The 16,070-nt window shown below is 42.1% G+C and overlaps 1 protein-coding gene across 1 annotated transcript in view; it reads right to left on the bottom strand.

Moving 5' to 3' along the window:
- Positions 1 to 1,081: 1,081 nt before the first annotated feature.
- LOC129844102 (heparan sulfate glucosamine 3-O-sulfotransferase 6-like) overlaps positions 1,082 to 16,070 on the bottom strand; it is a 24,246-nt gene continuing 9,257 nt past the window's right edge. Inside the window, exon 2 of the mRNA XM_055912478.1 lies at positions 1,082 to 2,918. Coding sequence (XP_055768453.1) covers positions 2,300 to 2,918 — 619 coding nt within the window. The 3' untranslated portion in view covers positions 1,082 to 2,299. The remainder of the gene's footprint in view (positions 2,919 to 16,070) is intronic.

The following is a 16,070-nucleotide window of genomic DNA, read 5'->3' as shown; positions in this document are numbered from 1 at the left end:
ACTGTAGACTACTGGGTGGAGGTACTGTAGACTACTGGGTGGAGGTACTGTAGACTACTGGGTGGAGGTACTGTAGACTACTGGGTGGAGGTACTGTAGACTACTGGGTGGAGGTACTGTATCCTACTGGGTGGAGGTACTGTAGACTACTGGGTGGAGGTACTGTAGACTACTGGGTGGAGGTACTGTATCCTACTGGTGGAGGTACTGTAGACTACTGGGTGCAGGTACTGTATCCTACTGGTGGAGGTACTGTAGACTACTGGGTGGAGGTACTGTATCCTACTGGGTGGAGGTACTGTAGACTACTGGGTGGAGGTACTGTAGACTACTGGGTGGAGGTACTGTATCCTACTGGTGGAGGTACTGTAGACTACTGGGTGGAGGTAGGCAGGAGGCATAAAGTAGTGCCACTGCCAAGGTAACTGGGTACTCAACATAAACTGAGCCCGTTCCTTAACTGTTAATCCTGGAGCTGTTCTGCGTCCATCCCAGTCTACATTTCAGGGGGAAAGTTGGGTTCCTTTAAAAAAAAGTTATTCCACCAGAGCAGATGTGTTTTCTTCCTGTTGGAAGAAAGGAGTGGTGCTAATTCTGCCCAGAGAGGGAAGGATGGGGTCTTTTTAAGACAGCTGACATATTTCATAATTTAAGGCCACAGCCCTCAGACTGCACATGTGGTCTCACTATGTGGCGGGAGAGAAAGAGGGAGAGATATAGAGGGAGAGCGAAGGGGGGACGAGAGGGAAGGGGCAAAGAGAGGGAGAGGAAAGAGAGGAGAGGGAAAGAGGGAAGCTGAGGTCTGTGCATGTTTTCTACTGAGGAGTTAGACAGAGTTTAGCCTCTTATTCTAGGCTTCTGAGTTCTCCTAGAATAGACAGAACACAATAATACAAGGTCTGGCTACGCTAAACTAGGTAGAGTTGGGTCTTCAGGCCTCCAAGGGACTCCTGATGGTGGGTCTTAATGAGACCTGTTGTGGCTAGTAGAACACTGACAGGTCACAAGAGCATTACCGCACCACTGTGTGTGTTTCAGTAAAAAAAATAACATTATGTATTCATTTCAAATGAAGCTTTACTAAACATCTCAACATATTCTCATTTCAGTATGTACAAGTGTTGTATAGTGTTGTATGTATAGTGTTGTAAACTTCAGTATGGTTTAATATAACATTTTTACAGAGTAATACGAAACAGTTTCCTATACATAATTGAAAGGAAATAAACTTTGACAAACATAATCTTTAAGCATGTCATTTACAAATGACCTGGTAACGTCAAGTGACCTGGTAACGTCAGGATAATGATACTCATTGTACATTGTGATTCATCATTGAAGGGTAAACTATATATACAAATCTGTTTCGGTTGCAAAATGGTGTTTCTGTACCCAAAGTGAGGTATCATTGTTGGATGCAAGTAAGAGCATCATTTTAAATGAGGCTTAAATAACTTTGAGTTAAAAGGTGAAATAAGTATCACATCATAATTAGCTCTTTACCCAAGTGGAAGAAAAAGGATTATGTGTACAAAGTCTATGTAATAGAGGTTCATCATCCAATGTAATACTGTCCCAATGGAAATGCTGTAAACAGGGTCTGGTATTAGATTGACTTGACAGATAATGATAGATAGTTACACATTTGGTTTTTAGATCTACAGTACCATTGAAAACACAAGTCAAAAGTCAAAAGAAAAGGATTGTCAACCCTGATAAAGAAAGGTTTTGTTGCTTAGTTGGGTGGTCACAAGAATAATTAAAGCTACGTACACATATTGCAATAAATACACTTTTCTTACGGTATCTTAAACATGCACACACACAAACATACATACACACACATACACACACGCTGGTCAGAAACAGGTTGGTTATAATCCTTTGTATAATTCATTGTAACATGAGTCTCCTCACACAGAGGTATCAAGTCATCAACGTCCTTTGGTCTACTTACTGTGACATTTATCCTTATCTCCTGGTTCATGTACTTTACACTGGGAAAACAATTAGTTCTTACATTATTCTTACATGTAGCAACATACAAATATTGTAACTGAAACTATAAATGACAGCTTTATATCACTGTTCCATAAAATACCAAAAAATGCCAACATTTTGTATAATGCATACCATGTCACAAGTCAAAGTGGTAACCTAGAACCCCTGTTCCCTCATTGACAAATGTAATGTCAGTCTTGTGTTTCTTGTCTTGATGAAAGCAGTGACCTCTCCACATGTTTTAAAGTAATCATTTTCATCCTTTAGTTTGATTTTCCATGTAACATTGGTGGACGGCTCAGTCCCATCCAAAGTCTTGTCCAGTCATCCGGTAGAACCTGAGGTTGAATGGCCTGTAGAAGTCCCTGAGCCTCTGCAGTACCTCTGGTGAGATCTGTGGATGAGGCCTTCCTTTGGACTTCCCCAGACACCGGGGCCTGCTGCTTCCCTCTGGCTTCTTCAGACAGGGAAATCCCTTAGTCTGGTTGAAGTAAAAGTGCTTGTCGCTCACCACCCTCTTCAGACCCAGGAAGTCCTGCACCCGGCTTATCTCCCCCGCCGGGTCGGACACCAGCCGCTCGCCGCTGACGAACAGGAAGTGAGATAAGGGGAAGTGCTGGAGCCAGTTCTCCAGGTGCTTGGCGTACAGGCCGATGCGCACGGCGCTCCACGAGGTGTCGACCAATCCCGTAGAGGTATTCTTGAGGGCCAGGCTCTGGAAGGAGGGGAGGCCGGGTTGTTTAGACAGCGTCTGGGTATAGTCGGAGACTGCCCGGGTCACGGGGTCGCGGACGACTACAATGAGCTTGGTGCGGCAGTTCATGGTGCAGAGGCGACGAGGAGCCTCCTTGGTCACAAAGTAGCTGGGCGTCTTCTCCATGGTGATCTGACCTTCCAGGGTCCGAGGCATCAGGTTCCTGACAACAGACATGGAGAATAATCAGTTACTGTCATTCAACAACATGACAAACTTCACACTATGCAGTGTCATAAAGAGCTGGAACATTGATTCATAATATACTGTACATTGGATATGATTCTTACATCTGTGTGTTTTTACAGAAATAGAGAAGACATTACAGATATATCATTTTAGATACACATTTTTGTCTGAGCCAGATATACATCCTTCAAGTTCAAAACTTTGTCAATTTTTTTTTCTGGAAATGTTTCATTTCCAAAAACACTATTTTCCTCTACAAACTCAGGTATGAAAAATTGCATTCTTAACTGCCACAAATCCAGCACTGTATACCTAAATTAAACCTTCTCCAAAACAGTCATGATTAAAAGAGTACAGTCTATGTTTATGAACCAGTCCCCAGCCCATCCCAGTCCTGGTATAGGAGCCATGGGAAACTGGGAGGCCACAGAGCCAATATGGATCTGATGAGCCAAAGCCACAAGAACCACTTAACAGCAATTTCCTTAAGACTTCCTTCTCCAGCCCCCTGTCCTCCCCCTTTCCTGCACCGCAGAGTGATGTGTTCCCCCCGCAGGCAGGCTCTGTGAAGAATCTAGCAATACCAGACGAAACAAATTCAGGACTACTATGAAACACAAGGCTAGCTAAGCTGCTTAGCTCAGTTACACCGCCTTTCTCACATCTACTTTTAGTCTTAGATCATAGACAACCCCTGGTGAGAGATACTGTATACTGGAAAGAGATACAACACATAGAGTCCCAACTCTGTCCTGTAGGCAAAGATGTAACTGAGGTGTCATAAGAAACTGTTCCATAAGAAACAGTCTAGATTGAGTTCAGTCAGATGAATAAGCCTCTGTCACCTCTCAGCATCTGTTCTCCTATCTGCTCTGTGAATGTTCTGACATGGCTGTTTGCCTCAACAACACCAAAATCAAGTTCAGTGAAGTTTACTATCAAGCTAAAGTATAAATCTGTTGATGTTCCCTTGAGCAAGGCACTTAACCCTAATTGCTCCAGGGTTGCCGTTGATAATGGTTGATCTCTGGCCGTGACCCCACTCTCCGAGGGTGTCTCAGGGGGAGTGGGATATGCAAAAAACGAACTTGTATACTACAAATGTAAGCACCCACCTAATTATTAATTATCTTATCTTATCTACTGTACTGTACTGTACTGACCAGGGAAAACTCCTAGCTCTATTGTCTATAATTCTGCTTCATCTAAATTCATCGGAATAAATTCTGTTAAATGCCATGTGTGTCTGGTCTGGGGGATTTGTGGGTAATGTATGGAGACGGTCCAATCCTCTACTGACGTCTGAGGCCGCTGTTTTGTGGTGAGAATGAATTCAGGGAACAAATTGTTTTACTTAACAAAGGATGAGAAGAAATGTTAGTTAATAGCAATTTCTTTTCCATCCATCCATTCATTCATCCATCCACATCACAAGCCTACAGATGTAGGATCTTAATTTGAGTCAGTTTGCTACAGCAGGAAAATAATCCTGCAGCAACAGTATGTGCATTATTATGTGGAATGTAACTAATGGACATTTTTGCTGGGGTTCATCCACTTTTCGTAAGGGAAAATCAAGTCTGAGTTTATCAGAAGCTTCAGAAGCCTTTTTAAACCTTAAATACACTCTAAGTTATCCTGCAACAAGGTGACCAAATTAAGATCCTACATCTGAATAGTCTGTTATTCTTAAGGAGACCATATTGTGGCTTTACTGAAAATAAACAACTTCAACACATTCTCTATGGACAGCCAGCACTTGAAAAAGTCAGTTTGTTTTTTATGAAAAGTCTTGAAGATTCGCCAAAACAATAATGAAGAATGACAGGAGTCCTTTCAATTGCTTCTATGTTTGACAACAGATGAAGCGCCCATCAAATGAAGTTCAAAGAGTTCGTCCAAACAATGTGTGATCCTAGTTTAATTTTGCCAGTTATTCCCCAGCAGGACTCTGGCAGTGGTTGCTGACTGACTTTGACGATGGCTCAGAGACTTTGACGACAGTTCAGAGATGTTTCTGGGTAAATCAAACTGTTCATTAGGCCTTGTGTCTGCTGCCAGACATGACATGGCACTAAAACAGAATGGTTCAGCTTAACTAAAGTTGGAATGAAAACCAAACCAAGAAAGGAGGGAAGCGAATCAAACGAACAAGTCATCTCAAACAGATTATAGTCATGATAAGCACAGATAGTGACCTCTGTACATTTCATATTTTATTTAAAAGACTTTTCAAAATGCTATTATATTTCAGTAATTGATAGCGTGGGCATCATCTTGGTTGGTTTTTGAGGAGGACTAACAGTGATTTAACTCCTCTCTATAATCTCTCTATAACATATTTTGACTTTAACGTAGTTGATTTACTAGGTGGACCAATACCTTCAACCCTGTTGACATTCTAGAGAGCTTCAACAATCTCTAAAGGCTCAAATCATACAGACAACAGAGTGGAGCAACAACATGACCCCCTATTAGCCCTGAGCTAAGCACTAGTTTACAATAGTTGAAAGAGTCATCTGTAGTCAAAGGGGGTATTGTAGACTAGGTCTGCTGTAATTGCAGGTGAACAGACTAGAGCAGTGGTACTGTAACACCAGTGGAGGCTGCTGAGGGGAGGACGGCTCATAATAATGTCTGGAACGGAGCAAACACTGCAGCATTATACTCAGCTAATGTCTTTTCTGTTTAAATGTAGCAAATAAACACGTCCCATTTATGATTAACATCCCAAAATGTTAATCACCTGTCCTGTCTGTCTGTCCCCAGTCCTGCTCTGCCAGATCGATGTGTCTGTCTCTGTATATCTGTGATGACAACAGATACGGCAGGACAGTGACAACAGATATGGAGGTGATGATGTTGATTGGGTGGCTCTTCTGTCTGTCTCCTGTCTGGCCTTGGGTGTCTCCCCTCGTAAGTGATGTTTGTCATTGCTGTAATTGGCCATAAGAACACCTCCTTCCATAGTTATAAATAGTTAATGTGATGCCCCTTCTAGCCGCCCTCCCCAGGTCCCTATCTATCCCCCTCACAATCTGCCTCATCATTACACAATCAATAAGAGCCACTCTCTCCCTATTATCAATGTCTTTGTGTGCCTTAAGTGTCAAGCACAATCAATATGAATCTGTATAATATTGGGACATGTGCTTCATAGGACATTCTTCGAAATAAAAAAAAAGGAACAGCAATCGTACAGCTAACTATAACATAGTGTTATAAAAACAAGGAACAGCCCCAGAGCTAGCTAAAAGTGTAGCCCAAGAGCTAACTAAAACTGTAGCCCAAGAGTTAGCTAAAACATCCATGTCTGACTTTTACAGCACTTGGAAAGGGAGTAACAGGGCAAGGTAGAGTTCTCTATTTGGGCCTTCTTGGAGAGCTTTGCTGAGCTAGCCACATTAGCTAGTGGGTCCCCGCTGTTAGAGGATGTGGGTATTTTACCCTGAAGTGATATGCTTCTGATTATACGACTGATATGTAGCAACCAATCTGGAGCGGAGCGTATAAGCTACCCCCGCAGCTAGGATGTGGCTGACACATTTCCTGCCTTCACGATCATAACCCTGTAAAGTACTCGTACTACTACTACTACATAACATACTGTGACTTCCTGTAAGAAAAACATGGGACGTTTTGTGTCTATGGAAACGTGAATTGCTAAGACTTCAAAGAATTAAGAATCATGACTGTACCAAAATGTTTATAATATCAACAGTCAAGAAACACAATTTATTTGTATAAACCTCACACCATTCTGCTTTAGAACTGTAAAGTAATCATAATGCCTCCACTTTACACAGAGGCAGAAGAGAAGCTGAAGTTGAAATGGACGTTGGAGAATCTGCTCACTAGGCTTATTGAGCACAGAGCTTGTTGGAAGTAGTCTCTAAGTATTCAGGGCCCATATTCACAGAATCTCAGAGTAGGAGTGCTGATCTAGGATCAGATCCCCCCCTGCCCATAAAATCGTATTCATTAAGATCTGAAAGCCAAAACTTATCCTCGATCAGCATTCCTTCTCTGAGACGCTTTTTGAATACGGACCCAGAACTCTGCCTGTGAGATCCAATTAGACTGAAAATCAGCCCCATAAAAGAGGCAGGAGAGCAAACAGCAAGCTGAAGAACACAACAACTCCCGACAGTCCTGCTGTGCACAGAGGGTGTCGGACAGAGACAGACAGACGGCCTGGGGGACAGGCAGGGCAGGCCTGTCTGGCTGACTGTGGAAACCTTTCCCACCATGCAGTGCTTCCTGCCTCTCTGGATAGCTTGATAGCATGTTGTTTACTGTATTCTCCTTGAATGACATGGCACAATATCAGGCTTAAACCTGGAACCTTTTAGGTTTAATGACTGTTATGTGATGTTATGTAAATGACATTGACATTCTAAATGCACAGTGGATGTTTTGACTCTACTCTGTATAGATACTATCCTAACATTCTTCCAGTTTAACTGCATTTCACCTACAGAATGTAAACATGTCAAAAGAGCATGAGTAGGCTTCCATTTCCCCAAAGAGAAAACACTAACTGGTCCCTGATGATGTGATTGGATATACAGATGAAACACTACAACAGGAAACGGGACGTGTGTACGGGTGACAATGAATTTAAAATATATTTATATTTAACCTTTATTTAACTAGGCCTAGCCATGACACCCTACTAGCCATGACACCCTATTGTTCTCAACTAGCCTACCTGGTTAAATAATTTTTTTAATATTTTTTTTATATATCTGAAGAACTGTCCACGTTTACTTTTCATCAGCCAACAAGATGAGTAGGCCTAACGAACAACAAAAGCACTAGCCTGTGTCAATCTACTATCCCCCATAGTACAAAAGTTGACCTATTCTATTCTGTGCCATAAATAAATATTCCAAACATAGTGTGGGACAGTTGTCAGATGCGATAGATCCAAATTAATAGAACCACTACCATAAAAAAATACGTTTTTAAGCAATGAGAACGTTTAGCTTAAAATGTTGATAAACTATTAGGTTATTTCTTCACATTATAAGCGCAGCAATGCGCACATGGTAGTAGGCAAAAAGCGTATGTTCCATTAGCAAGTGACCACAAATGCAATTATGCATGTATTGCTTTTATTATAAAGGTGTGTTTTTATGATGAAAATTATCTTCCCCAAACTTGAAACTCAGTTATCTCTACACCCGTTGTAAAGCGGTTGAATGTGCTTCATTTTAAGACGTTATTTGGCCACTTTAGTTGTGATACAAACCTTATCAAAACATTTAGGCCTATGGGCTAGGCTACATGAGGTGTGCGACTATGATTTGAAAAAGTCACACAAAAAAGCATGTGCTGTTTGCTTTAAGCTGGTGATAATATATCATTCAATATATCAAGTGACAGGCTAATACTGTCACCCATCACACTATTCTTGATTTAATCTTGTCTTTACATATACCAAATAATATGTGTGTGAAATTTGTCATGACTCATGACCGCCGGTGTGGCGGTAATATGGTCACCGTGACAGCGCTAGTCATGGCCGCCAGACGCCTACAGTGTTGGGGCAACACATGGTGCAACACACCATGGCCTAAGGATTGGCAGGGCTGCTGAGATTGAACACCAACACTAGCCAAGCAATAAACAACATTCTGTACCAGTCTCAGTAAAGACCAGAACCCACAGAGCTGTAGCGATAGAGCCAGAGTTGGGGGTGCCCCCATGATTGCATGACTGAGAATTAACCATGAACTCACCCACACATCCGTACCATACCACTCTACCCTCTCTGTCCCTCTCCCTCCAACCACTCTATCAAATGACTCTATCAAATGCTATGGAGCCAGAGACCAGGGGTGCCAATGTTTGATATCCCCATACCACACACACATCCACATCACTGCACCCCCTTTCCCCCTCCCCATTATATTCTATGAGGCTGGGGGTGCAATGTCTGAGTAATCTGAATCACAGCAACATCCCCTCCCCCCCACATGCACACACACATCCTCACCACTGGAGCCTTGAATCCCCCTGCCCCCTCGCCCCCCATGACACTCTATCAAACACTATGGAGTCAGAGACAGTCTGAAAGATACAGTAACACTACCCACACACCCCAGACACAGCCTCATATCCACACCACTTCTCCGCCCGCTCCCTCCCTCCCTCCCTCCCTCCCTCCCTCCCTCCCTCCCTCCCTACACACACACACACACACACACACACACACACACACACACACACACACACACACACACACACACACACACACACACACACACACACACACACACACACACACACACATACACATACACACACACACACACACACACACACAATGAAGCACCAGAAAGGCCAGGACACCAGGATCTGGTGTGTCTCAGAGACGTAGTGTGTCAGACTGGAGGTGAATGCCTGTGGATTCACAGTGTGTCTCCCGCCAGGCTCTACTGCCCACATCCACCCATTCATACTCAGACAGGAAGAGGAAAAGAATGGTTATACATAATATATAGTAGAGTAGGGGGAAGTATCTACACCAGAGCTTGGGACTAAAAGCTATATTTTCAAAAATATGATTCTGAGATAATTGGCTTTAAAGTTCAGAACACTCATTTGATTTGAATGGTTTCAGCATTTATAAAAATATATCTTAATGTTTTTACAACATTAATTGGGGGTATTTAGAGCATTATATAGGTAGAGAACATTGAACAGAACAAGGCTATGTCAATAACTAAATTTTGACAAAAATGCATATTGAACCGTATAGTCGCAAGCTCTTTGTACAGGCTCCTTAAACAAGAGTAGGATACCATTATCATAGATGTGATAGAGAGGAGATGGATTCGCCAAATCTGTAAAAAAAGAAATGTGTGTGTGTTTGAGCGTGCACGTGTATGCGTGTGTGCGTGTGTGCGTAGGCTTCTCTTTTTAGAGATGAAGTGCAGTGGAGCCCATTACTAATTAGTGACTAGAATAGAAGAGCCCAATCATAGTGAAGTATCATCACAGGGTCTGAGGTCAGTGGTGCGTTGCCGGAGAGTTTTCTGGGGAATGGCTAATGGCTTCAACATTTACACACATTAAAGTACATAGGCCAAGCAGTCAAAAACCATGTAGCCGCTGTCAGACCTGGGCTCAAATACTATTTGAAATGTTTCAAATACTTTAAGCGTTTGTTTTAGCCTGCCCATGATTGCCAGGCGGGCGGGGCTTAGACTTTTGGGACCTTTCTATTGGTTCAACTGCAACAGGCAAGGTTAATGAGGCACAAATAAATTACTTTAAATTATTTTGAATGGCATTTGAACCCAGGTCTGGCCGCTGTTTTTGTAGGACGCCAACGGTCAAGTCCATGACATGCTGCTGCCATTCTATATTCAACTCTACATACATATGAAAGTTCTCTTTAGAAACGTATACTTACAAGAGTTTTACGTTACTGCATTTAGCTCTCGTATGATTGAGAACTTGAAACAGTTTGATTACGTGTGACAAAGCCATTGGCCCGTGAGCCCTCAGTGTAATTTCAGCTTATTTCCATTAAACGTTTTTCATCGTTTTTAACCTAACATTATTCTTTGTGGGGATGGCAGAGAAACCATGCATGACAACCCAAGGCATCTGAAACATTTCATTTTGGCCTGTCGAAGCGAGCTATTCATTCTCCTCACAAACACATTTCTTCTTCCTACTCCTGACTGACTGACTGACTGACTGACTGACTGACTGACTGACTGACTTATTACCTCTGGGAGTGCAGCTAAAATGGCAAAACGTTCTGATGTCTCCTCAGTACTTTCTGGGATCGCTAAAAATGGACCACAATGCACCTCAAATTATTATAATTCCCACCATATGGGGTGTGAGTATAGGGCCTAGTAGCCTACTGTATCCCAATGGCGCCACTCCACCCCCACCTCCACCTTAACTCCAACCCACCCAGGCCCAACACTATTAAAACACTATGCAACTGAACACTACAGCCACTTCCTGTTCTGTTTGCAACTAAACGCCACAGCCACTCCTTGTCTGTTAGACAACTCAACACGGCATCCAGCCTCTACTTATCATTAATGGCCAAAGGGCAGGACAGTGAGGGAATGAAGTGTGGGGAAATCCCCTTTACTCTAATGGAAAATCAGGCCTGTGTACTGTACTGTAACAATGGGTTACTTTTACAGTCCGTTTTATACATTGTCTGGACTGAGAGTGATGCTGTGAGATTTTGGGTTCTACCTTCAAATACAGTAATAGTATGTTTTTGTAAGTTTAGCAGAGTTAAATCATCGTTGTGTAAGATTTAAAGAAGAAAAAACCCGTAATTTAATTGGAATTTGTATTTAATTAAAATGTTTTCATATTTTATAAACAATACAAAACATACACATACAATCGACAACATCATACAAACATCAACTACATCAGATCTGCCCAGACCCACTAGCATACACCCCCATCTCCAGCACCCGCATCACTTTCTGCCACATGGCCTCAAACTGCACCATTTTGTTTCTCTCCATAGCTCACGCACTTTCAACATTGAAATAATAAATCATTACATTTTTACATTGTGTTAATGATGGTGAATTGATTAACTTCCAAGTTTTTAGTATACGTTTTATCAAGATGAGTGATGAGAAGAGAATTGTCCAGCCCATTGTATCTCACTACACCCCCATATGCCATATGTATTGAGATATGCAGACAGACGGATTAAAAGTAAGTTTACATTGTAATAGTTCTGACAGACAACCTTTTAGCTCTGCTCCCAACTTCCGGATTTTAGAGCATTCCCAGAAAACATCGATTACTGAGTCAGTTTTACACACAGAATTTCTTATTCGGTACTAATGATATGACCAAGCCTCATGGATTGATGCAGTGAGTGTCAATTTTGCTTGTATAGTTTACAAAATCAGATCCATAATCAGAAAAAATGTATAATTGTTTTTATTTTGATTGAAACCAAAAGGACTCGTCCATAAATCTACAGTTTATGTCAGATGGATAGGAGATACATTTATCTTGTCTAATCAATATTGTGTCATGCATGATCAATGTGTTTCAAATGCTATTATTATTATTGAAACAGATGGGAGGGGAGTGAGAAAGAAATGATAATTGTCTTCCATATTGATATCATTGAGCATTACACTATTCTTACAGAATGTACACATGGAATTCTGAAGCGGGTTATAACACCAACAAGGTTATAAGTATACATTGACTTCAGTATTATTTAGCTTGACAGAGGCGTCCCGCTCCTGCAAGCTCCCAGTCGGCCTACAGTACCTTTCTCCTGTGTAGAGAGAGAGTATGGTGTAGCTGTGTGCTAAACAGCCCATTTAAACTGTGTTTGGCTTCCATAATGGTCATCGCAAAGGATCTTTTTACATGTGGTCGATAACACCAATGAGCATATCACTGATAACAACAATAACCAACAAGGACAGTGAGAATCCACCTGTTGTAATCATCACGTCCATATTGTTGTGAATTGTTAGATATTACTGCACTGTTGGAGCTAGGAACACAAGCATTTCGCTACACCTGCAATAACTTCTGCTAAATATGTGTATGTGACCAATACAATTTGATTTGATTTGATTACTACATGACTTAATTGACGGCACTTTGTGAGCCTATGGGATTTCCAGTAGTATTGACGTTTCCCCGTGCCCTTATGCCATTGCTCTGAAAGGATTTATACTATAATTTAATTGCAATCCGATTGGCTGAGGCCTTCGGTGTCAGGGGTAAAGGTCAGCCAATTGACAAGCTGTCAAAATATTGATGACATCACTTGCGTATTGGAGTTTGTCCTCAAATTGAAATGCAGTAATGATCTTTTCATGAATCACGCAGTATCATCACTGCACACATTCACTGACTGGCTGAGTACTGTATGCTTGATTGTATTCATACACAGTACAAATCATGATAAGAGGACATACACATTCAACAGCTTGCCTACTGTATGTTTTTAGAATTGCAATATGTAGCTAGTTTATCTTTCTGTATGAAAGTGAGGAGTGGAACAAGTGAACAGCATCTTATTCATAATTCTTTCATCTTTATGAAAGCAATATGAAAAACATGTGGAGATCCATTTTGTCTAGTCAAGACACTATGGCTGAGTTTACACAGGCAGCCCAATTCTGATCTTTTGTCCAATTATTGGTCTTTTGACTCTTTTATGGTCCAGATGTCCGACTGGACTGTAGCTCTTCTGATGTGATGTCTGACTGGGTTTGATCCCAACCCAAATAAATCTCCTCTCTGCCTCAGAGGCATACATGAAGAAGCTACTCTCATATAATTCACTGTCTGGGTGAACTTACGGATGGACTTTGTCAACGATGTCACACATCTTGAAGCCAGCTTGCAGGTTTTGAAACATGGCACAAATATACACTGTATGAAATTTCACTGCATATTCAGTGGTCCTATTCACAAGAGGCTTCTCTTTTGGAGGGATATGTGTGACATTCTTGCTGGGATTTGAGAAGTTAGGAGGTGTGTGTGTGTGTGTGTGTGTGTGTGTGTGTGTGTGTGTGTGTGTGTGTGTGTGTGTGTGTGTGTGTGTGTGTGTGTGTGTGTGTGTGTGTGTGTTGGGGAGGGGAGGGGAGGGGGTGTTAGCAGGAGAAATCACAAAAGTAGAAAAGCATGTTTCATACAATTTGGTTTATTGACACAGTATAACTCAATTGGACTGGATATAATTCCATGGTCTCTCTTGATCCATCTGTCTTAAATCAAGTCTTTAAGGCGGTGTCACGCTGGTACACACAATGATTTAGTGGTTTGTAATATTTGTAATATTTGTTAGTCATCAATCCATTAATCAAATTGAAAAGTGAATAGGAGTATTTTCTACCATCAGCCTTTCCAAGAAGTCTGTTTTCTCCCAGTACCTCTCTGCTTTTCCTGTAAAGGTGTTTACACACCATCTCCAAGAAGTCTGTTTTCTCCCAGTCCCTCCCTGCTTTTCCTGTAGAGGTGTTTACACACCATCTCCAAGAAGTCTGTTTTCTCCCAGTCCCTCCCTGCTTTTCCTGTAGAGGTGTTTACACACCATCTCCAAGAAGTCTGTTTTCTCCCAGTCCCTCCCTGCTTTTCCTGTAGAGGTGTTTACACACCATCTCCAAGAAGTCTGTTTTCTCCCAGTCCCTCCCTGCTTTTCCTGTAGAGGTGTTTACACACCATCTCCAAGAAGTCTGTTTTCTCCCAGTCCCTCCCTGCTTTTCCTGTAGAGGTGTTTACACACCATCTCCAAGAAGTCTGTTTTCTCCCAGTCCCTCCCTGCTTTTCCTGTAGAGGTGTTTACACACCATCTCCAAGAAGTCTGTTTTCTCCCAGTCCCTCCCTGCTTTTCCTGTAGAGGTGTTTACACACCATCTCCAAGAAGTCTGTTTTCTCCCAGTCCCTCCCTGCTTTTCCTGTAGAGGTGTTTACACACCATCTCCAAGAAGTCTGTTTTCTCTCAGTCCCTCCCTGCTTCCCTGCTTTTCCTCTAGAGGTGTTTACACACCATCTCCAAGAAGTCTGTTTTCTCCCAGTCCCTCCCTGCTTTTCCTGTAGAGGTGTTTACACACCATCTCCAAGAAGTCTGTTTTCTCCCAGTCCCTCCCTGCTTTTCCTGTAGAGGTGTTTACACACCATCTCCAAGAAGTCTGTTTTCTCCCAGTCCCTCTCTGCTTTTCCTCTAGAGGTGTTTACACACCATCTCCAAGAAGTCTGTTTTCTCCCAGTCCCTCCCTGCTTTTCCTGTAGAGGTGTTTACACACCATCTCCAAGAAGTCTGTTTTCTCCCAGTCCCTCCCTGCTTTTCCTGTAGAGGTGTTTACACACCATCTCCAAGAAGTCTGTTTTCTCCCAGTCCCTCTCTGCTTTTCCTCTAGAGGTGTTTACACACCATCTCCAAGAAGTCTGTTTTCTCCCAGTCCCTCCCTGCTTTTCCTGTAGAGGTGTTTACACACCATCTCCAAGAAGTCTGTTTTCTCCCAGTCCCTCTCTGCTTTTCCTCTAGAGGTGTTTACATGCCATCTAAAAGACACGTGTTTTCCCCCCAGAATGAGCCAACAATGTATTTTGTCATTTCCATACAATAAAGATTCAAAACGTTCATAAGAAAGCAGAAAGACAAATGAGTTCATTATAAAGTCTTCAACAACAGGAGGCCGATCTATAAAACAGTGACAACTCATGTACGTCATTGTGCCCATGTTGCGGTGACATAAGCATAACAATCCATGCCATTGTGCCACGGAAAGTTGAGGTTTGCCGGTTTTCCTGTTTCAACTGTGTCTGGTGTGGCTCTCACAGGGCCCATATGAAAAACATTGGCCCTAAGTCTATTTAAACCCATGAAACAACACAGAAAGTCATTAAATCCCCCTTTTGATTCTGATGGGACTGTTCTGTGGTTTTTTCTAGTTCAGTAATGTCCGTAGGCACACATGCACACTACATAGATACACACACGCACACACGCACGCACGCACGCACGCACGCACGCACAAGCATAGAAGCACGCGTGGATGTACCGTTCACAGACACACACCCACCCACCCACCCGCCCGCACCCGCACACACCCGCCCCCGCCCCCCCCCCCCCCCCGCCCCCCCCCCCCCCCCCCCTATTCCAGCTTTTAACAATCACGTTGGCACTAATTTCAGAACCTTGTGGTTATTTTTCAAAACTCTAGACACAAAACTCAAAACGGTCATCACTTGTAACACAGGCTGTCCAATGTTCAAAACATTGCATTGTGCATTCATATCTTTAAAGAAACCTTGCACTTGCAGAATCATTGGTTCAAATAACTCATTTATCATGAAATACCATAGGACCATTCATTTAGATCACCCACACACAAGATACCGATAGTTTCACTGTGTAGTTGTTCGTACAATCATTAAATATTGCAGTACAAAATATGTGACACGTTTCATTATGCTACTACACGTAAATACATCACTGTAAAAGGACTAGTAGAGAGAATACTACAGACACAGTGGAATCATTGAACAAAATATGAAATTTATTGATGAAATACAATAAAATCACAACATAGGTTTCTTTGAATCAAAGCTAAAATAATTAGATAGAAAAAAAGAAAAAAAT

Source organism: Salvelinus fontinalis, unplaced genomic scaffold (assembly GCF_029448725.1).
Source record: "Salvelinus fontinalis isolate EN_2023a unplaced genomic scaffold, ASM2944872v1 scaffold_0173, whole genome shotgun sequence".
In the NCBI taxonomy this organism is placed as follows: domain Eukaryota; kingdom Metazoa; phylum Chordata; class Actinopteri; order Salmoniformes; family Salmonidae; genus Salvelinus; species Salvelinus fontinalis.
Note: the sequence above shows the minus strand (reverse complement) of the source record. Positions and strands in the feature narration are given on the sequence as shown.